The sequence below is a fragment of the Urocampus carinirostris genome, chromosome 14 (assembly GCF_059441175.1).
Source record: "Urocampus carinirostris isolate Australia breed hairy pipefish chromosome 14, RoL_Ucar_1.0, whole genome shotgun sequence".
Taxonomy (NCBI): Eukaryota; Metazoa; Chordata; class Actinopteri; order Syngnathiformes; family Syngnathidae; genus Urocampus; species Urocampus carinirostris.
The window spans coordinates 27,687,304-27,711,920 of record NC_142362.1 but is presented as its reverse complement, the minus strand read 5'-3'; the positions used below and the strand labels follow the sequence as shown (position 1 = coordinate 27,711,920).

The 24,617-nt window shown below is 39.2% G+C and overlaps 1 protein-coding gene across 1 annotated transcript; it reads left to right on the top strand.

The window, feature by feature from the left end:
- Positions 1 to 9,916: 9,916 nt before the first annotated feature.
- On the top strand, positions 9,917 to 23,222 carry sik1 (salt-inducible kinase 1). The gene is made up of 14 exons (XM_088352427.1): positions 9,917 to 10,220; positions 11,924 to 12,115; positions 12,198 to 12,314; positions 14,911 to 14,974; positions 15,231 to 15,392; positions 16,035 to 16,159; positions 16,236 to 16,359; positions 16,450 to 16,670; positions 17,299 to 17,448; positions 17,517 to 17,627; positions 17,730 to 17,955; positions 18,758 to 19,015; positions 19,151 to 19,340; positions 20,560 to 23,222. Exons 2-14 carry the CDS (start codon positions 11,960 to 11,962, stop codon positions 21,044 to 21,046), a joined length of 2,391 nt encoding a protein of 796 aa, XP_088208553.1. The 5' UTR covers positions 9,917 to 10,220; positions 11,924 to 11,959; the 3' UTR covers positions 21,047 to 23,222.
- The last annotated feature ends 1,395 nt before the right edge of the window (positions 23,223 to 24,617 follow it).

Sequence of the window (24,617 nt, the reverse complement as noted above, 5' to 3'; positions counted from 1 at the left end):
AAATGTGGTTTGTCAAATGTGTATATATGAAAGAGCACATCTGGAAGCAGCGCAACCAGGGGGGAATATAATGAATAATCTGACAGAAAATTGTTAATTATTTGATCAATATTCATATCCAAAATATAATTACATCACATGTTTCCGATCTTTTTCCGCCCAGCAGAAAAGGCTTTGTATGCCCTGATGGCCTACTTGTGTTACAAATATGTATATGATCATATTGTTACCATTTTCAATTGGCAGGACAGATAAAAAAGCCTGACATGTGGCCTTTGGGCTGTGGTCTGCCCACCCCTGGTTTAGACGTTAGAATTCCATGAATAAACAAATCATGCAAACTTTTGTCAATAGTAGATTATATTGCCTTCCCAAAGTACACAAAACCGAGCCTAAATCCCCAAAGCACACAAAACACATGGAGGCACGCTCAAGGCCCTCAACGTGACGGTTTTGTTCTGACGCACAAGCTCTCGAGGGCATGGGAGGCGTGCTGCTTCCAGTGAGGGTGGTGCAAATAACAAGAGAGAAAAAGGGAAAAAAGCCACTTTACAGTATGTGTTTGTGACACAATAACAGCAAACCAGACAATGATGCTTTTCACATTCTGTTTTGACTGCAGTGATATCATTGGCTAAATTACTGACCCTTCTATTGGAAGATTGTAATTATCCATCCATCCATTATCTGCACCGCTTATCTTCAGTAGGGTCACGGGGGTGCTACGGCCCATTCCAGCTATCATCAGGCAATGGGCAGGGGACACCCTGAACTGGTTGCCAGCCAGTTGCAGGGCACACAGAGAAAGACAACTCACTCACTCATTCACACCTAGGGACAATTTGGACTGGCCAATTAACCTTAATTTGAATGTGGGAGGAAACCGGAATGCAAAACTCTACACAGGAAGGTTCGATCTCATGACCTCACGGCGGACAAGCTAACCGCTCAGTCGCCGTGCTGCAGATCGGAATTAATGAGGGTGAAATCCAATGGCAAGCATTCGCATAATAGCTTTTATGTATAGGGGAACTCCATCTTCAAGTTTTGTTGATGCTAATAGTTTGCTTGCGCCATACTATAACCTCCAGCAGGTGTTTTGTGCACTGGGATTTTATTCATTGATTTTCTTGCCATGTCACACCCTTTCCAATGGGACAAAAATATCCATCCATCCAATATCTGCACCGCTTATCCCTCTGTATTGTTGCTTTCTCCTAATGTTTAGCGGAGTAACTGTAATATTCATCCATATCCCTAAGTGGAGATTTTTTCTTTCTTTTTATGAACTACCGTAAAGATTTGCAAGAGATCTGGCAAACAGGACAGTGGCCCAGATGTGAAACATGCCAAAAAAGCTGACTCAGCACTTTTGGTTTTCTTGAATCAGCATCTTTCCTAGAGAGACATTCCACTCTCCCAGGACCAGAACAATGTCTTGAATACAGTTTTAAGGGTTGAACTATATGTGAAAAAATGCCCCAAAACAGTCAACTCAAACTTTTTGGTACTGCTGACTAAGGATTATTTTCCTTGAAAGACATTCCACTCTCCCAGGACCAGAACGACGTTTAGTATGAACACTTTTTTACAGGCAGCCGGGTAGGTTACGCCTGATGTGAACACTGCCTAAAAAAGCAGACTCACTAGTTTTGGTTTTGGTGACTCGTCAGCTTTCCCAGAAAGCCATTCTATTCTCTCCAGCCAGAGCAAGTTTGGCCAAAATCACACTAATTCAAAAGCAAACAGGTAAGTCACTGTCAAGGTAAATGACCCTGCCAAAAAGGGAAATGCCGCCCAGAAATGCTTTTGCGTCTCAAAGCGGGTGTTTATCTAATGGTGCACAGCCGTTCTATTTTTTTTATTCTATTCCGGAATGTCTTTTATTACATGTTCATCCTAGATTGTCACATTTTATCCTCTTGTTAACACTACGTAGTAATCAATGACAATAAATACAATCATCATTCTCATATTTTTTACTTGCATCCTGTCATCAATAGCCCTGACCCACACATCCCAACTCTGACCAATCATATTGCGGCTACGCTAAAACATTATGTAGAGTGTTTTATTTCGTTTCCATGTATTGTTCAGAGTTGCATTGTTATGTTACTTTGAGTATGTTCTATGTTCTTTTTCAAGCCTACTTGTTTGACTTCACTCCACCCTCGCATTTCCCAAAGGGCTAATATTACAGGTTGGTATTTTCCTTAGGTCAGAATTGGGATTTACTTACACTTGATGTATCATCTTTTAACCCAAAATGCAGCACCGTGTGTATTACATAGTGCCTTTGTTCATTAAAAAAAAAACAATAATGATTTGAGTAAACGCTAAACTACATTAACTATCATATAATCATGAATAATTTAAATTACTCATATTTTACATTACAAGAGCCTCACCTAAAGGGAGCAGACATATTAGTCTGCCATCTTCAGGCACCCAAAAACTTCAAAGAGCTGTGCAAAAAATGAGAAGTAACGTGCTTCTTTTTGGTCACTTTGTATTCTTCCTTGTACTTTTTAGCACTCATTTTTGCATTACACCAGGGATTCGGCAAGCCAAAGTTTTGAAAAAGCCATAGTGAAACAAAAAAAATATGTCTTGAGTGACAAAAAATGAAAGCATTATAAAAACATATTTTAAATTAAAAGGAATCGTGATTCATATATGAAAGCTACATATTCAATATTTAATGCTTATTCTAAAGAAAAACATCACACACAGAAATGCATTTAAATTTCCCTCCCCTACCTTTTTCCATTTTCAAACATTTCTGAAAAATCTCTAGGGAGCCAATAGGGCAGCACTAAAGAGCCTCATGCAGCTCTAGAGCTGCAGGTTGCTGACCACCGCACTACACCATACAGCCACATGTAGTGGACAAATAATACATGATTATTGAGTTAGAGGAATACACACACACCTTTGTTTTTTTTAGTTTTTTTTTTTTTAAACTTCTCATGCAACTGGAAAAAGAATGTTTAGATGTCTACACGTCGCTGCTGAGGTTGTCACGACCAGGTTTGTGTGTTTTTACTCATGGTAGGTTTCTTCATTTACCTCATGTTGAGGTTTTGAGTTTTTCCTTGCCCTCATGTAGGTTTTAGATCAGGGGATGTGTCATAATAGTTCATTTGCAATAATCTGTGGTCTGTGCATCCCTTTGAGACTTGACTTGACCTTTACTACTGTTTGAATTTTGTATATCTCAGGGATCCAAATATAATTTGTGAATACCAACAAAAAAGAAGCGTAAGCATTGTTTAGTTTAGTAAAAAAAAATAATGTTTTAAATAAGAATAATTATTTCACATCCGTCACAACACTGCAGATAATATTGCTCACTTTAAAATGGAAATTAACTAAAAATGTTTCCGATTAATCTTATTGTATGGTTTTCCCCTTGTCTCAACATGGAGTTTCGTTTTTTATAGTACAAATTAGGAAGCAATTTAAAACTTTTCTATCTATCTATCACTGCAGACGGCTATTTTAAGCAGGTTATCGAAATGCCATCTTTACCTGACAGCAGGTCTTAAAATGGCGGCTAGGGATGGCTCATAAAGGATGACTCCAAGTTATTTTCTATTTGACAAAAACAAAATACTTTTGGACTAAGTGAGGTCAATATAATATAATACAGTTGGAAAGTATTTTGGGTTGACTACCAATTTGAGGATTTCTTGACTTGTGTTATGGGAGAAATAAATTATTATGTTATTTACAGTCCCTGTGATCAATTTGTTGCCCTTTGTTATTGGGACTTCTGCAAACAAGCATGTTTTATGTTAAGAAAGTGTAATCAATTGAAATGCTCTAAAATAGAAAACAATATCTTTAGAACGATCTGCTATAATGGACACAATTGCTCATTATAAGTGTAGTTTCTCCTATTTTTAAAATATTTTCAGTGTATTTCTCTCATTTACTAGAAATATATTTGAATATATTTGAATAATACTTAAAAATAAAGTTGCATTAAAAGGATTTTTTTTCTTGTTTTATGCGCTAATTAAATTAAAACATACTAAAGTTATAAGCAAAATTGTTTACCAACGGTGTTTGAAATAGTTCAATAAGTGCAACAATGAGCAATCACAAAGCAAGATTTTTTGGCATAAATTTGAAAAGAAATTCTAATTATTTTATACAGATTTTTTTAAATAACTCCAAAGACTAATATGACTTAAAATAATAATAATATTAACAATAAAATATGGTCGCTATTAGACATTTTTTTATCCATAAAAATTGAATTGAATTGTCTTTATTGTCATTGATTTGAACATTGTAAAACATTGTACGCAACAAGATTAGACATTGCACTCTAGGGTAAATGTGTGATAAAATCTTAGAAGAAAATACAATAATGACTATCAGGATAAATAGACGAAAATTTCAGAACCAGAACAGAAACAGGACCCAATTGCGTTATGTTTCTGACAAGTTTTATTGGAGGAAAAAGAAAGGGCTCCGACCACGATCCGGTGTTCGCTGGACGCGGGAAGCAAGTCGCTCTCGTACACGGATTGTGCTCCGAACGCGGAAGTGGATCTTTCGTAACGAGCGATGGCGGTGTCAGGGACGAAAAAAACGGGTTGGTAGCCGGGACTGGGGGAGCAAGGCGTGGTCAGGAGAAAAACAAGTCGTAGCCGGAGACAGAAGGGAGCAAAAACGGGACCGGTGGGAGTCAGGGTCGAAAAAGGCTTGCCTAGTATTCACTGAGGTCTGCAGACGGACTGACAACAGAGGATTGACAGGACTGGGTTCAAATACTGACAGGGAGCTAATCATAACATAGCAGTTGGCACCAAATGAGCGGGCATAACTGAGTCACAACAGTAATCATGACGGAAAATATTACAAAGTAGTGCTCACCGAGAGTGGTCTAAGTTATAATAATGGTAGAATGAAAGAATGGTGCATCATAACAGTCGAGCAGTGAAAAATGTTGCAATGACATTGAGCAGCAGCAAAAGAAAATCACAAATAAGTCGCATGACGTATAATTTCACAGTTTTGCGCACCTGTTTAGGGTGGTGATGGTTCTGGGGAAAATAAGGCGTTTAATGCTTGAAAGTGTCCACTTATAATTCAAGCATATGGAATATTCCTCTATATTACATTAAAATATTGAGTTTATTTCAAGTGAAAAAAAACACCAACTCAGCTCCAAAATGAAATGCTGTGTATTTGTACACCAAAGTTGGACAATACAACATATCAGCCTTGTACTTTGTGTAGTCCAGTAAGACAGTTTGCACTTCGATTCAAATGGGAACAATCGTTTGATGTAGAAACATCAGCAGCGCTTTTTTCCCGAGGCTCATGTTTTAAAAAATGTACTCATTTTGTGCCTTGGGATTCATCTGGTTTGAACAACATATTTGGTGATCTTGATTTTAAATCTCCCCTTCAGGCCTTTCAGATTCAAGTACGTCTGCAGACGTTATTAGATGACATCAGCAGATGAACCGATCTCCACACTGAATTCCTCTCTTTGTGTGGGTTTCATTATCGACGGGTACACGTGAGGTCAAACAAAGCATAACAAAGCAGCACCGCTGGCTAAAAGCGTGACTCATACTTAGCCCTGCCGGACACACTTCTGCAGAAATGTCTCACAGCACCCCAAGTGACTTTCAGTCGCACATGTACAGTGCCTAGCAAAGGTATTGCCGCATCCGAACAACTTTTTGTCATATTGCCATATTTCAGGCTTCAAACTTAAAGCTATATGAATTAACAACATGTGAGACACAATCGTAAAGTGGAACCTCCAACATTCTATATGATATTTACAACGAAAAAACTGAAAGGTAGGCGTTGCAAAAATATTGGCCGCCCTCTTCTCTCAGGTCAGCCAACTGACATGCTTGTTTTTGGAATGTGGGAGGAGGAAACCCACGCAGGCAGGGGGAGAACATGCAAACTCCACACGAGGAGGTTGCAGTTGAACCCTGAACCTCTACACCGGTGGGCTGCACGCGAACCACCCAGCCGCCGTGCTGCCCTAATTTCAAATAATTCTATTTATTTCTAAATCGCTTTTTATTACAGGGGTTACTCATTTTTCTAATATAAATAGAAAATGGCAGCAATCAAACTGTACGTGGCCCTCATTTTTGGCACGTCACCGCAGGAAGAATGTGGCCTGTTAGTGTCAGTCAGCACTTTGCAACATTCCGTCCATAGTGATGAGATGTCTGCAGATGAAAAGATTTGACCTCTGTTTCATGATGGCAACCATGCTAGACTGGTGAGGCGACAGGCTGCAAGCACGCCACAGGAATGAGGAAACTGACCTCACTTGAGGGCTTGCACACAATTGTTTCATTTGATTTCCTTATTGCTGTATCCAGCAATAAGGCTTGTACGTCCCACTGTTTTTCATTTTAAAGCTCACCTAAAAGGTTTCATATTGATATTAGTCAAAATCCTACCATTGTTTAACCACCTTCGATTGCAATTGTGAGACATGTTATGAGGGACGTACTGTACATAAGAGCCAACCTTTTGACATTAAAAATCGTTAGTCTTTATTGCACACTCTATTTTTGCGCACAAGTCTCCAGAATATTAAAAACTACACAAAGAAACTTGATTTATAATCCCCTCCTTTACAAGCAATATTGACAGTATAATTAATGCTTCTTTAATCTTTTATTTGCACAATCAAGTAAATAATGAGATAATAGCATTAAAAGTAGAATACCTTCCATTTTACAGTAATGTTTTTCAGGGGGCAAAATAAATGGACCAAATAGTTCTAGGATTTTTATTTTCATATACCCAGTGTAGTGCATCATAAATATCCTACTCTAAAGGTCAGGTCAAGGTTGTGTTTTTTTTTGTATAGCCCCTAATCACAAAATGTCTCAAAGGGCTGGACAGACCACCATTTCAACATCCCCTGTTCTGAAACCTACCACAGGGCAAGAAAACTCCAAAACCTCAACATGAGAAAAAAAGAATAATCCTTAAGGGGGAAGGGAGAAGGAGAGAAGGGGAGAAGGGGAGAAGGGAGTGTACATGAGGTTATCCCCTTCTAGGATGACCAGGCTGCAATGGATGTTCCAAAGGCATCAACAGATAACAAAATGTTCAGTTGACACCTTCCTGTCTTAAAATCATGGCAATGGCTCGAAATGCATACATTGTGCAACAACAAGGCTCATCCTTCTCCATCAAGGATAAGGAGATGAGAGTATGAGGTCAACATCACTCATAAGCTTTCAAATAGAAATTATTCTTAAGTCTAGATTTTAACACTTCTACTGAGGTTGTCGATCGAATCTCAGAGGGAAGAGCATTCCACAGCACCGGGGCCCGAATGAAGAACACTCTCGAACCCACAAATTTCTTTTTGGCTCTTGGAATCAGTAGCAGACCAGCATTTTCCAAACAAAGACTCCAAACAGGAACGATCTGAAAGATATGAGGGGCAAGTCCATGCATAATTGTGTCTAAGACCAACAGAACCTTAAAATCATATCCTAAGCTGACAGGGAGCCAATGCTGTTGAGCTCAAATTGGGTAAATATGAAACTTTCTAAACTTTTTAAAACTTTCTATTTAAAAGCCTTGCAGCCGCATTTGGTACCATTTCCAAATTGTTGATGCTTGACATCGGGAGACCGGAGAAAAGTATATTACAGTAATCGATATGAACGGTAACAAACACATAAATCTCAGACTTAATCCCAAGTATATTATCAGTTTCAACTGCCATGGAGATTACACTCTTCTTTATCTGCCAATGGAGAAAACTGATCCTTTAAGTTGTTGGAATTTGGAGGCTGGCCTAACTAAGACAAAAGGATGGATGTCTCTTAATTTCTTGCGCCTTAACACTGAAAAAACTGAATTCAATCCTATAAATACTTTTTAAACACATTGTCCGTGAGTGCCAAAGCGTAAAAACATGTTTTTCTTGTTTTATTTTTTTGTAAACTATAACAAAGGGTTTGGTGCCAGTATGTATCGAGCATCTGGGAATGATTTCAGTACGATTCATGACCATTCGATGGCAGGAGTGGCTTTGTCAGATCTTTGTCCACATATCGAAGCAGCCCCCAATTCACAGTGTTGCTTCTTTTTTCCCCGCAAATGTATGTAAGTGTATGCCGCCCCATATGGAGAGAGTGGTGAGAGTCACGAGATATGAATGAATAGTAATACGCAGTTACCTCCTCAACGGGTCAGAAACAGATGAGGTTTCGTGCACGTCCACAGGAACGAGGTCGCCGAGGGGACGCGATAACCACGATCATGCGAAAGTTCTCGCAGAGTTCATGCATCGTTCATGCAAAATGCATGCATCAGTTTAGTGTTCTAGCAATAAATTGTTATTTTGCAAGCAAAGGGTCCTTGTGTTTATGGAAAGCATTGTTTAGATATTGGAGGTATCACAAATGCAAAATTTAAGCACCAACCTGAAAGTTCTACTCTAAATGCATCGTTTCACAGAAGCTGTTTTTTCCAAGGTTTTCTTAGAAATGAGTTTTTTGAAGAAAATGTTCAACTGTACACTGCACAAGGTACCACTATGCACTGTCTATTTATCTGCCGTCTACATGTGTGCCGTAGTGTAGTGGTGTATCCTAGCATAGTGCTTTTGTGTTTGAGAAAAATGAAATTTCAATTCTCTGTTTTTGCTGCAGAATTGACGATAAAGCTGACTTTGACTTTGAAAAGCTGGAAACAAACTTTTTTTCTAATTAAAGATGAGGGTTTGAAGCTTACTTTTGCTATATCCATACCTGTCAACGTCCACGGCTCCATGCCCTTACGAATTGTCTTATTTTCCCTTACAAAATGCAAAATAATCTTATACCATATTTTTTTTTCAAACGTGTTTATTTGTGTAGTTTATATTGACATGTGTTTTGTTACATCATATATAATGTTAATTAACATTTTGTTGTGAAATACTGAACTGCTCGACATGAATGAAGTTTATTATAAAAAAGGTTCAAAAATTAAGTAGCTTGGACATTCACCATAGAGGGAAAAATACATGCAAATATAATTAAGTAGAATAATACATTTTTTAATTCAAATTATTAATTTGTTTTCTGCATTAAATTATTGTTGGTAATATACTGATTAAAGGGACAACCACAAAACTGACTTTTTTCATTTTCTCCTTTTATGCTTCCTTTTTTTCTTAACTTCTTTATACAACATAATAATTCGTAATATAATGCGTCAACGCAAGTGAGCCGTCTCTTTAATGAATTGAGTCGAAATAGCTGGTTCTCTAAAAATAGACGGACTTTTCACTGCATCAAACCGCTCGCTTCGTTTGCAAAGAAAAAAAAACATACCGAGATAGAGGCTTCCGCGGCGAACTCGTTTGACTTGATTGATTTGCTGTTTCGTGATAGTCGGTGTAAATCGGATGATTGACAAATTTGCGTTTTTCCGTACAGATTTTCTTGTACGTCGTACATGTCTTAAAATGCATAATAAACGTACTTTGTACAGCAAAAACGTACAGGTTGACAGGTATGTATATCCTATGACTATATAGCTACAGAACTCAAATTTTCTGTGGGCTTTCAAAAATGAGTCGGCTCTCCCAATCTGAGAAAAACGTCTGTCACAATGTATACATGTATTTCGTTCGTACATTTTGGAGCATGAATACGTCCAAAATCGAAAGTAAAGTACACAGATCGTCGGCACTACCTTTCATTGTCTCTCGCTCTTTCTCTCTCAAACATCACGTGGTGACACATCTCCACCACTGACGTCACTCCGCTCATCTCCCAGCAACTCCCTCCATCAGCGCTGACGTCACCGGGAGCCCGAGCCGCGCTGTTGCCTGGCAACCCGCGCCTTGCGCGCGTGCCCGGCCTTGCTGTGCACGCTCTTCGGATCTCTGACGCGAGTGTGACGTTAATGAGGTAGCGAACAATTTGCCACGACGGAGGAGGGACGGAGGAACAGAGGAAGGAGGAGTTCCCCTCCCCTAGCTCAGTACGTGTGAGAGTACAGAAACAGACGCCCGGCTACATTCCGGCGGAAAGCACCGGCACACAGTTCTAGCACAATCCGGCGCCGAGTCACCTTACCCGGGCGAGGAGGCGAAGTTGCTGTGGTTTCCTTCCCCACCCCCCAATTACGCCTCGAAGCTGTGATGTCAATTTATTGGCTATCTACTTTTGAGAAGACCACTTGGAGGAGGTTTATGTACGCTTTTTAAGGTATGTTTAATATTTTATTAGGGCCAAGCTAACAGTTGTAGAGGCTAACTCAATAAAATAACCATTATTTGCTGTTTTCGTCTTTTCTATTGTTTATCTTTCTCATTTAGCCTCTAATGTGTATCTTTGGGTAGCCTGTGTAATGAAATACCTGCAATAATTTTACATTAAATATAATTAATTACGCGTATATTAATTTCAGCTGTGCGGCCACATACTGTTAACAGTTAAAATGTCCCCAAAATCTGTATTTGTTTAATTAAATGGCTCGCTCATTTTTCAATTAAATACTAATGGTAGCCTTCATACCTGTCAACTTCTCTGTTTTTCCCAAATTGCATGCGTTTTCAAAATGTGTACACCGTATATAACAATTTTATTTTTTAATATATATATATATATATATATATATATATATATATATACTGCTATACTGCTACGTATAATTGGCAACATTAATTTGGGAAAGAACTAAGAAAAATGCTGAAAGAAATGTGTTAATTTTTTGCCAAATGAAATAAACGTGTTTACACAAATGTTCTTCTTAACTCTGTTAATTTAAATTTCTAATTATTAATAGTCAGTCTTGCTGTGGATGAAAAGGTGCCGTGACGTGTTTGTAATGTTTATTATCGCTTAATAAGGGAAATTCCAATCATTAACAAAGGGAGCAACTTGCTGAGGTTGATAGGTGTGCATACTTCACATTGCACGATTTAAAATGTCCTCAATTTCTGTATTTGATTGTGGAATGGATTGCTTGTTAGTAGAAGTAAAAGTTTCTGTATTTCTGTTTTATCCACTCAATTGTGTTTATTACTAGAAAATTTCATTGTCACAATATGTTCAACCCATTTTGTAACAATGACAATGAAGGTATATTCTATTCTAAAAGGGCAAGTATTAAACCAGGTATGAATGGGTGTTCCTTTACAGGTCTTTTGTAAGGTGTGGGTAATCAGAAATGTAGCCGTAACAATTATCAGCAGTATATGAGCGCAAATCATAAACTTGGAATTAAAAGTAAATTATTAATTGTTTTATTAGGTTTGGATTTTAAGTTATTTATTTAAAAATAATAAAAATAAAACATGAGTCTCTGAGCGAAATTTGTGTGCTATTACTTACCTGGCAATCTCAGCAAAATGCTCCCCTTATTAATTATTGCAAATTTCCCAAATTAAGGGATAATAAACCTCACAAACACAACATGGCACCTATTTGCACACAGCAATTCAGACTATGTGGAATAAAAACAAAGATCATTTGTATACTGTATACAAGTTGATTTAATTTACTAAACAAACAACACAAACAGTTCTTTCAGCATCTTTTTTAGTTCATTACCCCAAAAATATATAAAATATGAGTCTTTAAGAGACTAACGTTATACTATCATATGTGGTTTAGCGATCAGTCACGGCGCAAAATTTAGGAATGGCTATCGATCTGGAAAAAAAGTGATGTTGAACATCCTTATTTAGTACAAATATATGATAGTTGTGATAATGGTAGTTGAATAGGAAGGGTTTCGATAGCCTCACTGTAGAATTAATGTGCCTATTTTTTCTTACCTTTTATTTTAAACGTAATCTTCATCATCTGTACAGCTTGTCCTTTGTTGTGTTATTCAATGAGTGAATATCATCCAACCTCCGAATATTTAGTGACATACAGGTAACACAGAAATGTCCATTCTTTAGCCTTCTAGCTTCATCCCATTCCCACATTGGTGCACCATGGTTATCATGTCGAACAACTACCGGGGGGCCCACCCAAGCTCGGGCCCTCAGGGAAGGCCGCTTCAGGTGGGCTTCTACGAGATCATCCGTACGCTGGGCAAAGGCAATTTTGCAGTGGTGAAACTGGCAAGGCATAAAGTCACAAAAACCCAGGTTGGTGGAATGTTCTCGTGCATACATTTATGTGTGTTCTGTATCAGGGAAATTGTAAAGTAAATATGAATTATTTTGTCAGGTTGCCATAAAGATTATCGACAAGACCCGACTGAACCCGTCCAATTTGGAGAAAATCTACAGGGAAGTGCAGATTATGAAGCTGCTCAACCACCCTCACATCATCAAATTGTATCAGGTGTGTTTACCTCTACAACACATGCGGTCGTGTGTTGGTGTCGTGTTACTCTTTTTAAACATGAATTTCCCAATTTATGAGAAAGTTCAAGATGTGGCTTCATATTCACTGGACAGTAAGGGCAGTGGAAAAACCAAGAATTGCATTCTGATTCTTTTTTAGCAGCTATTTATGCCCGTATGCTTAGGCTTATGTTGAATTAGCATCTTCTGTAAGCAAGTGCAATGTGTCTGTGTGTCACGTGAAGGCCTCCCCTCGCTAATTGAATTAAAGAATTAAACGAGAGAATCCTCTCAGGTGGCTTTGAGTGGCACGTGGCTTGGAAACACAATGCGCCAGCATGACAACAAACTTTTGCTGTTTTCTTTTCTGCCTTTTGTCAAAATCAGTTGTGTTTTGTTTTGATAAATTCGAAGTTCCAGTCGTAAGCGACTTATCAATGGATGAGTGATTAGTCATTTTACAGATTGATTGGTTATTTTGTTATTTTTAAATGATTTATTGGAAAGGAACAATTGTGGTAAATCAGTTTTAATAGGATTTATGCAGAGTAATTACAAATGTTCCCATGTAGGTAATTTTCCCATCTTGTTTTTTCTTTGTTAATACGATAGCAAAAGGAAAAAAGTCATACACACTATATTAGTACGTACGTACTAAGTCTTTATGGTGTGTGTATGTGTGACATCCTTCCACTGATGTCAAGACTGTGTTTACTCTTTTTTTGTTCGGATAATAGTACCCTAGTTGTACAGTACGTAGTGAGTTTTTCTGGTATTTTCTTATCCTTCCACTGATACCAAGACTTAGTTGTTTTTTTTATTCAGGAGAGTAATACCAAAGGGTAAAAACAACAAATGTTATAGAAGTGATAATAGTACTGTACGTACAAATTCTTTCTGGTATTTATGACATCCTTTAACTGATGTCCATACTTTGTTTCTTCTTTTTTGTATTACCAAATGGGTTAAATAACACATATCATAGACACTCTGATAGTACAGTACGTTCAAAAGTAATCCTGGGATAAACGACATCATTCGCTGATGCTCAGACGTTCTTGTTTTCTGATGATTAGTAACAATTCGTAAAAAGAAACGTGTCACAAACACTGCAACAGTACAGTACGTACTAAGACTTTCTTATATGTATGATATCCTTCCAGTGATGGCAATACCTTTTGGTTAGGATAGTTAAAAATTGTTCAAACCTCATATTGTTAGAAAATTATATAATGAAATTGTGAATATGTGTAATTGCTGTTAATTGTTTTGAAAAAAAATCAAACCTCACATTGTTTATTTGCTGTTAAAAGTGTCAATAAAATTGTTCAAAGTAAAAAGTTATACATATGGGTAAAACAAAACAAACCAAATTTCATAGACACTATAATAGTACATATAGTACATTATGTACTAAGTCGTACAGATATTTGTGACATTCTTCCATTGATGACTTTCTACTGATGCAAAGATTTTCTTGTTTTATTTTTTGACAAGAGTGATACAAGTATGAACTTGCACGAAGTCTTTCTGGCATATACGACATAATTGATGTCTCTCGAATCCCCAAATATTTTAACTTGACTTTGCTCTTTTAACGTTATAATGATGGTCTGTGCAGACCTTCGTAACTTTTTGTGGTCAAAGGCTATTCAAATAAATATGACTTGACTTAATAATAAAAATATATTTTACATTGCACTAGCCCCCAATATATTACATGTTTAATGTAGGTAAAGTCGATTTCTAAACTAAAACATGATTGTAACAAAAACTTAATTCTGGATTTTGTTATTATTGAAGGAATTCCCCTCCTTATCAAATTAATTTCCCATTTCGTGACAGTAATCCCGGTAATTTTATCATAATCGTGCTAAGAGACGAACATGCTTGTTAGAGGACATTCCAAATATTACATAAACTGCACATCTGTAACTCTCATTGATTTAATGCATAAATAACTTGGTCTAAAGGGAAAAATCAAGTTTCATGGATTGATCCAGGATGTGGACAATGAGTCAGCATTACTCTCCAGAGGCTTTGCGTGTTTTTTTACTTCCGAATCACACTTGAGTGTTGACTGATTCTCTTGCATTAGCCTTTGACCTTGCACAACCATTTCCGTGTCTGTCATGTCAAAGAGTCCTTGACGGGCTCCAGTGCTATGACGTCAATTACACCTTTACAAATGCTGCACTTGATAAAGAAGTCCGCCACTGCAGATGTATGGAAAGATTTGGACATCAGATACAGTGTGAGCGTTTCCTGCACTTTCTGTTATCCGTTGTGGATCTTTCACTCTGTGAATATGACCCTTCCCTGAGCACAAATAATACATCTTTATGAGGAGCTGCAAAGATCCAGAAGGGCATCTATTCGCCCTGTATTGTCAGCTGGCTGGTGAACACATTACTTGGGCATGTGAGCAGTGTCCTGAAACCACATCCAGCGTTACTTCGAAAATCAAATCCCATGAAAGACAATACCGCACTGTCCTTTCGTTCACTGTCAAGAATGCCTGAGAAATTGACTTGATTGCAGTTGCCCTACTTAATCTTGGGCTCTAGTAATTATTCCTCTCTTTCCTTCTGTAGGTCATGGAGACCAAAGACATGCTGTACATCGTAACAGAATATGCAAGGAACGGGGAGATGTTTGGTGAGCTCTAGAATATTTTATCCTTATTGTGAGCTGTAGTTTGATTTCTTATACTATCAAAAATTATTAGACATACTGTCTAAATGGCACATATTTATATCCAGCTAAATGAGTTTGACACTTCCGAATTATCTGCCTCTGCATAAGCTGCAGGGTTGAAATAGTGTGACAAAATATGCGGCTTATAGTCTGCAAATTACAGTATGTTAACAGAGTACTGAATAGTTTTTGAATACCATCTGCCTCCTACTTACAGATCACCTCACTTCAAACGGGCGCATGAGTGAAACTGAAGCGCGGAAGAAATTCTGGCAGATCCTTACGGCAGTCGACTACTGCCATCGACACCACATAGTTCACCGTGACCTCAAAACGGAAAACCTACTGCTTGATGCCAACATGAACATCAAACTTGCCGGTACATCCTACTGAGACTTCTGGTTTCATTCATTTTTTCCTGGTCACTTCGTGTGCAGTGTTCTGTGAAGAGAGCATCTTACTTGCTCCAATCAATGTATGTGCGCTAATTAAGTGTGAAAACGCTACGTATGTATGCTGACCACAGTTACGTCAGTGCGCAAGAGAACATGCAGTTCTAGTCACAGCAACAATGTTCTTATCCAGTAAGCAAAAACAAGCTGGATCCTGGTCAGTGCCCTTGGAACAAAAAAGGGTTTTGTTCCCTGAACTGCTCCCTGAAAATTGCCAAAAAATTAATATCACAGATTTATAAGACAACTGTTTAAATTCATAGCTACGTAACATTTACCGTATTTATTTGTGTATAACATGCACTCATGAATAACACGCTTTCCTGATTTTTTATTAAAATCGGAATAAAATTTTGTTTCAAGTTTTCATTGCACATATACACGAATATACTACTGTAAAACCTCATGTATAGTGCGCACCCAAACTTTAAATTAGATTTTAGGTTTAAAAATGTGTTATACATAAATATATAAGGTAATATTCTGGGACTATTTTTAACAATAGAGGCAGTTAAACGACGTTTCTAAATTTATCGGTACTGCAATTAAAGATTTTTTTAAATTTGCAGACTTTGGATTCGGGAATTTCTACAATGCAGGGGAGCTACTCTCGACATGGTGTGGCAGCCCCCCATACGCGGCTCCTGAAGTCTTTGAGGGAAAAGAGTATGAAGGACCTCAACTTGACATTTGGGTACTTTTTTTTTTTTTTAATAATCCTAAATAGATTTTGTGTATCATTGTGGTTAATGAATATTTGTTCCTTGCAGAGCCTCGGTGTAGTTCTCTACGTGCTGGTCTGCGGCTCACTTCCTTTTGACGGTCCCAGCCTTCCTGCACTCAAGCAAAGAGTCACTGAGGGACGCTTCCGAATCCCCTTCTTCATGTCCCAAGGTACCGATTAATTTACGCCACGATCAAATTAGTGCTAAAAACTTCATAGTTGACAATATTTATCAAATAAACTACATTGTTCCCAAACAGACTGCGAATCCCTGATCCGCAAGATGCTGGTGGTAGACCCAGCAAAGAGAATCACTGTGGCCCAAATTAAGCAGCATCGCTGGATGTTAGCGGACCCAACGGCTGCCCAGCAGACCCTGAGCCACTCCCTGACCGATTACAACTCCAACCTCGGGGACTACAGTGAACCTGTTCTCGGGATCATGAACACCCTTGGAATTGACCGTCAGAGGACCATTGAGGTGAGCAAATTCAATTATCTTGGGCTAGCATTATATTTTCGTCTGTGTACATTTAGTTTTTTATATTGTTGGCCTTTAAAGGTATTCCCAAACATGTTTGATTTTCAATTAGGCACAGAACGTGTTGTGTTCCTCACCACAATTATGGAAATATATTGCAAACTATTTCACGCGCCAGATGACTCGAGTTAGCTTGGCTGCTCACTTCGTGTTTTTTGGTCGGCCAGCTTTATGTGTTTCTCGCTGTGGCTGCGGCCGCGTTTCGTTGATTGGTTTCCTCCCCCCACACTCATGTTCTTTTGTGCACACTCGTAACCTCTTTTATTAATTAACACGGAAAAAAATATGGCGACTGACTTGCTCGGGTTCTGGTGTTTCTCTGATGACGCCACAGCTCAGGACAAATTGCATTGTTTCACAAAATAATTGCAATATACCGATGTATGTATGTATACATACGTATGTGTGTATGTGTCATGCAAAAGACATGCGCTATACCCTAGCATTTTGCATGTTTAAGAATTTGGGATTACCTTTAATCAAAGTTATTGCATGGTTCTTAGGGCCTTGTAATGTGTCTTTGTGGGCCGTAGGCAAGAAGATGCTAACCTAGCGGTTTCTTCTTTAGTCTTTGCAGAGCAGTAGCTACAATCACTTCTCTGCAATCTACTACCTGCTTCTGGAGAGATTCAAAGAGCATCGTAACCAGCAATTGAGCCGTCACTGCGGGAACTGGAACCAAAGGCAAAGGAGTATCTCAGACACCACCGGCGCTGAGGTGAGTTCTCTGTCAAAAACAAAACCTTATCTGATACAAGTGACTTAAGAAGAATCTCCAATTTACAGAAAGTAATCATAACAGCCGACAACTTCAGACCGACCGCCTTCTCGGTTCCAACAAAAAATTCGCCTCTGATCTACCCTGAGATGGAATGCGATCACAGTGGTTTGTTCCAGGTGAATATCTGGCATCAAACACATTGGCCTACGTTTTTTTTTTTTTTTTTTTTTTTTTTTACTACTGATATTATTGCTAAACTGAATTTCCACCCTTTACAGCGTGTGGTCTTCCCAGTGGAGGCCAGCTTCAACAGGCTGCTCTGGAACCGCTCCATTTCACCCAACAGCCTTTTAGAAACGAGCATCAGTGAGGAGGTGCGACCCCGAGACCTAGAAGAAGAAGAAGCAGCGCAAACTTTGGGTCCACTTCTGCCTCCCTCTACCACTTCTCGCCGACATACTCTAGCTGAGGTGTCAGCGCGGTTATATCAGTGCAACCCCCCGTGTAAGTCACACACTAAATTATCATTGAAAAAAAATCACTTGATGTGTATTTTTTCAAATTTCATTTAATTAGTATTCAGATTGAAATACCAAATAATGATTGGTACATATGCAAAATCAGAGCAGAACAAACCTAAGAGAGTTGCGGGCCACACAATACGTAAAAAAATGTAGCCGGGGGCCTGGGCCTTGAAACATATTCAATTTTTCTCACCAGGCATAACGCTCAAGCTCTCTTTTACAGGGAAATATATGTGTATAATATGTACAAAGCATGTCATCGAAACTGTGTTGTCTCGAATGTTAATTGAATCTTACTGAGGCAAGTGAAACTCTGTTTCTTCCAACTTTTGTACTGTCATGATACACAATGTCTGCTTTGCATACTTTGCTTTACATTTCTTTTTATTTGTTGTGTTAAGGCTAAAATACTAAGTTTTGGTATGCGTACTTGATGTTTAGGCAGTCATTTTGGGTTACCACACCAAACAGAGATGCTATTGCCCATGAGCGACTCAGAGCAGAGATTATAATCATGTAAGATGCTTCACGTGTGACCACAAAAGTCAACAACAGAACTCTATGTCAACTAGTTCTATAATGTTTTTTGTCAATCCTCGCGGCCCCAGTTTAAATATATACCAACTATCTTTCATTCATTTGTTCATTCATTATCTGCGCCGCTTATCCTCAGTAGGGTTGCGGGACCAAATATCTTGTTATCCACAATTTGATTGAATTGGAACTTTGACTCACAAACAATTTTGCAAATATTTCGAACTGTTATCTTTTTTTCCTCGCAGGTATCGTCGTCAGTCCTTCTGACGCCGCCTCTTCTGACAGCTGCCTAAAGTCGTCCTCCAGTCCCGTTGCCACTCTGCAGGGTCCCATGGGAGGCGACTTGTCATCACTTCCAGCCTGTGATGCTAAAGAGAAGGTCCTCCTCCCTGCTGTTGCCCCACTAACCGCCTCCTCCCACCTCCTGCCCCAAATCCAGGGGAGCCTCCCTGCAGCAAGCTTCCAGGAGGGTCGCAGGGCCTCTGACACCTCCCTCACACAAGGTACCATCATTCAAACGTTTTATCATGTTTTACTAGTACAGCTTCCCCAAACCTGATTTGTGTTGTGTTTTCATGCCTCAACTTAGTCGGATCACCAGGCGGAATTGTGTAACACATTCTTTTGCCTCTCTGCAGGCCTCAAAGCTTTCCGGCAGCAGCTGAGGAAAAACACTCGCACCAAAGGGCTCCTGGGATTAAACAAGATCAAAGGTCTGACCAGGCCCGTGGCGTCACCCCCGTCTTCCAACCGGGGAAGCCGAGGCTCCTTGGGCCCTACCCTCTCCGAGCACCGCAGCATGCTGGAGGAGGTGCTCCACCAGCAACGGTAAGACGGATAATAAAAGTTGAACGTAAAATAAACTTAAAATACAGATATTATCTTTAACAAACAAGTTAATGTAAAAGGAAAGTTGAAAGTATTTTTGACATTGTTTAAAGTATTTGTATTTTTGTTACATTGCTGCGTTTTTGGTTTGTTTTTCTTGGCTTTGTTTCTGATAATGTCAATAGAATTGTGAAAGACAGAAACAAAAAACAGGAAGTCTTTTAACACAATACTATACGTGCTCTTCTACGTACGTATACATATTAAACTGAATTGTTATTGAGGCACAGGAGAAGTAGTGGAGAGCCTGTTTAACCTATCAGAATGGAAAACAAAATGCAATATGGACATGTAAGTTGTTGGCACCGTAAAACTGGTGTGATAATTAGATAAGCTCTAATGTATTTTCATATGTCAGGAAACACTGGTTGTCCAGTGGTTAAGTCAGCGCCCTCACCTTTGCGACTTGCGTTTAATTACCTTTGCAATCAATGTTTTGAGATTTTAATCGGAGACACTTATTGACTGATAAATCATTCCACTATTATATGCCATAAGTGTACAAAGATCCTCAGTTATACACAAATAAACACTGTAGCTTTTATTGTAGTCTCAATTCCATACCCCTTATAATAGAGGTGGGCGATACTGGCAATTTTGGTATCCAATCCACATAAATACATGGTAATATCAATTGATACTGAGACTTTTTGCTTGGAAATGAACCCTTCCCTGTCTGAACTAGTTTATCATTTCTGTTAACAGAGCACAAACATTTCCTTCCTTTTTGCCTCTGTCATTTTTAGCTTGTGGTAGGGGAGGGAGTATTAATTTGGCCCTCTCATCTGCCTGGCAGGCCAGGTGGGGAGAGGTACCTGTCAGTCATGACTCAGGCATAATCCTAGAGAGTGGCCGAGTACGCAGGGTGAGGGAGAGAAGGGCAGCGGAATCTAGTGGAAGTATTGTTCCCAGGACAATAGTATTGATCCAATCCAAGTACTTAACTTATTATCAATAATATCAATATTTTGATCCATACGCCCACCCTTACCTGTATTCTGGTGCGCCTTATGTATGGGAAATATGTGACAATAGACTTTGGGGGTGCACTTTATGATAATGCAGAAATACAGTACATTGATTTTGAGACCACTGGACTATAACATAACAACATCAGATCAACGACACCTAATATGTTCCTCTCTTTTATTTCTATCAGGATGCTCCAAATCCAGCACCAACCGCACCAAGCTCAGGTCCAGAATGCTCCACTAGGACCCACCCACAATCCCTTGCTGTTTCTGTCCCAGCAGTTGCCTTCTTCTCCTCCTCCTACAGTATTTACCTCGCCTCCTTTATTTGAGGCATCTTCCCTTCTTCAGAACAAGCCTCAACACCCCCTGCCACTTCCTCAGCCACTAGGACTGCATCACACTCTCTGGCAGCATAGCTTGGAGACCACCTCCACCTCTTTGTCTCCCGTAGCGTCCGCAGCTTACCTTCTGGAAGCTCGGCTGCACATCAGCCCGCACGCACAACATCAACACCACCACAACATCGGCATGCAGCAACAAGCCAACGCCGTGCATTACGTCAGCAAAGCGGCCACTTGGAACCTCGGATCACCTTCTGGAGCCCAGCCGGACGTCCAGGATTTGGTCCTAACAGGTCAGACGCCTCTGAGCAGCTGCGTATTGGTCAAGTAGGACCTGACGAAAAAGGACAATGAAGCAAACGTGGTTCTCATATAAGCTAGAAGAGCAATAACCAAACTTTGCACATAAGAAGCAATAATAGACTGTTTCCATGCTTTGCGGGAACAGGAAGGCGGCATAAGACACTTGAATGGATCGAGGACCAAAACATTTCACTTGTTTATGAGACGCTTCCCAATTTTTTCACCCTCTCCGGAGACAATTCTTCAACCGAGACAAAATGATTCATTTGGTGGAGGAAACTGTGATATAAGAAGTGTTCAAGCTGTGCAAATGTTTTCTTTTGTACTTCAAAAAGACTGCGACTACAAATGTAGAGGAGTTTTTTGTTTTGTTTTGTAATGGAACAAGCACAACCATCAGTACCTTGGACTTAGTATATGGTTATCCATGGGCTCAACATTTCACTACTAGGACTGAAATACTAAATACATTTGACCCTTATTTTGCACAACGTATATTTAGTCATACCGTATTTTCCGCACATAAGGCGCACCGGATCATAAGGCACAACCACCAACAAATAGTCATCTATTTTTCATAAATAAGGCGCTTTGGATTTAAGAAACATGAAATTGAGAACAGTTAAGAGCTTCCATGTTTGTTCGTGTATAACCGTTGGGCTTTTTATACGCCTACAGCATATAATGATTCATCATTATCACTGATAAAAATGGCAATTCATTGTTTGCCATGGGGGCAGCGAGGGCACTGGCACTAGACCATCAGTAGTTTGATGGTATACAAAAAGGCATTAAAGGCTTATCTCATTATCACTCTATTTTTACTCACGGTCCCAGATACACTGATTTGCATAGTGCATTTTGATAAGTGGAGAGACTTTTTAACCTCTCTACCTGTGCGTCAATAACCTCTCAGTTTAATATTTAAACCTATGTAAAAGAGTATGTATAGTATATTATTTAATATTTACGCACATGTGAAGAAGTGAAGGGACTGTTTCACCTAACAGAATGCACTATGAGAATCCGTATTTCTGGCACTGTAAAAATAGTGTGATAATGAAATCAGCTCTAATGCCCTTTTGTAAGTCATCTGCGCCACGGTTGGTATAGTTGTAAAGTGTTGGCGTCCCCACCGCCACGACCTGGATTGGAACCCTGTTGTATACAATGTATTGCGATTTGGGCAAGACTTAAATATGGAAACGTACCGTAAAACCTCGTGTTGTAATGCACACCTATTAACACTACGCATTTCCAATTTTATCAACCGTATTCTGCGGTATTATCTGTTTGTCCGGAAAGTACGGTACTTTTTTTTCAACATACAGTTCCATACTATTGTCCCTTGGTAAGGAAACGTTAGCAATATAAAGTCATCAGTAAGGCAAACGAGAGAACGACCTTCGAATTGTATTTTGCTCTGTGCACTACTACAATGGTTGTCTGGTCATTCAAAAATTCGCTCGCATCTCGTTTGGGAAAATTCAGGCCATCCCGAAAACCGCGGGAACATTGCAATAGCTTCACGGGAACATGGTTACAAATACACGGGTACGAGTTCTGAAATATGAAGGTGAAAAATTGAGGGTTGTTTTTTTTCTGTATTTACTACCAAAGAGCCAACTACACACTACTGAATTGTCCACATGTAGCTAGCATATTGCTAATCCGCACTAAAGTAAAGTTGGGTCGTCACCAAATCCCAATGCTGCTTGATGTAATGTCTTCTGCTGGTACTTTCACAACCTAGCAATACAGTACACTGTGTACTCCTAAGCAACAATTTGTTGAAGAAACACTTTAAAAACATTTCTTCTTTTTCTGTTGGAAAAACAAAGTGTTCATGTCGCAGGTTGTTTTGCACTCACTACCAACTCGTGTGCCTTTTACTATGAACAAATGTTCAATGTTAGGAAGCTCATCTCAGAGTTTTCTGTAGAAGCAAAAATAGGATTGCACATATTTCTTTTTGCTAAAATGGGTTCTAGTTTGTATTTGACGTGCAAAAAAAGCTCCAGAGCAACAAACACTAAAAGATGCAACGATGACCCGCTTTTTGATAACAATTTTAGATGATAAGTATTTTGAGTTTGTTTTCCTGATTTGTTACTTGACCTACAATGTGTGTGCTTGTGGGTATGATCTTGAGGAAATATTGTTTATGTGCTATTTATTTGAATAAAGTTCACTTTCTAAATGGGTTTTGCTTTTAACGTATTTTTCATTGACACAATCATTTATCATAATGCATCGCCAATATTGGCAGAGGGGTTTATTTAGCCCCAAAACTTTTCCGTTTAATTTAAATACAAGCCAGCCAAGGGCCCATAATGTTATCCAATTTTGTTTTGGGGTTGAAAAAAGACAAAATATATAAGACATGGCATGCATTAAAAAAGTAGCCGAAAATGTCCAAAGTCTTCCAGCTCATATTTATACCCGAGAGCCAAGCAAGGGTTGTAATATTTTCATTTTGGATCTGAGTATATACAGTCTGTTTTTTTCTTATTGTGTTTCTGTCCACCCAAGAAAATAATGTAGGAGAGTAGCTATAACCACCACCTATGACATGCAGTCAGGTAGGTTTGGGTTTTGCTGACTCAGTAGCTTTTCCAGAAGGATTTTAGACAATAACCCCGCGTTATTGCAGTTATAGGGACATGAACCCTCGAAAAATGTGGAAATTCCGCAAAGCAGCGACTCTTCTTCAAGGGGGTTAAAGTCACCTCAAGATGACATCCTTACCGACTGAGAGTATACAACTTTGACAAAATAGCAATAGATCCACAGATAAAAACAAAGACCAAAAAATTGCAGTTGAAGGAATATTTTTTTATTGTCATGAAACAAAAGTACAATGAGATTGTAAGAAAACGATTTAGAGAGCAACTGGCTATCTGTATGCTAGCATAGGGTATCAAGTTGAGCCAGGTCTCTGCGATGATTAGAATACAACCGCGCCGATTGTAGCAGTTTCCCACGAGTTGTAGTCCAGAGGCGTGTTCAGGAGAGTGAGCGATTGCTATCGCTAGCTATCGCTAGCTTCTGAACGGCCAATGATTATTGAGCGCTCGCGTGCCCGAGTAATCACGGGAGAAAGACCGCTTACTTTGATTTCCAACATGGCGTCGACAGTGCAGAAGATGGAGGATCTCACCCTGACGAGTGCTGTTGGCGATGTAATATATCGTCTTACATTGCCTGGTAATGTTTGTGAACAATGCAAGACAGGTATGACCCTTCCACTGCGTTTAGGATAACCTTAACTGTGTCAATATGCGAACTGTCGCTCATATAAGCCAACTCGCTCAAAGCAAGCTGTAGAACGAAATCCATTGTACTGTCGTCGGCCATTTTGGATCAGTAAGGCAATCACAGTGAGCGATTACAAAACGTTCAGCAGTGCGCGGCAAGCGATTAACAAGCGACTACATGTCTGATTACTCTCCTGAACACGCCTCAGGTCATCCGTTTCATGGATTATGGATCTGGCGTTGGTGCGATACATGGTTGGCTTAGGAAGTTTAGGAGCGTTGTTAGCCTAGCTACAGCAGTAGTCTGGACCAACAGCTTAGCTCTTGCCTTCTCTCCCGACT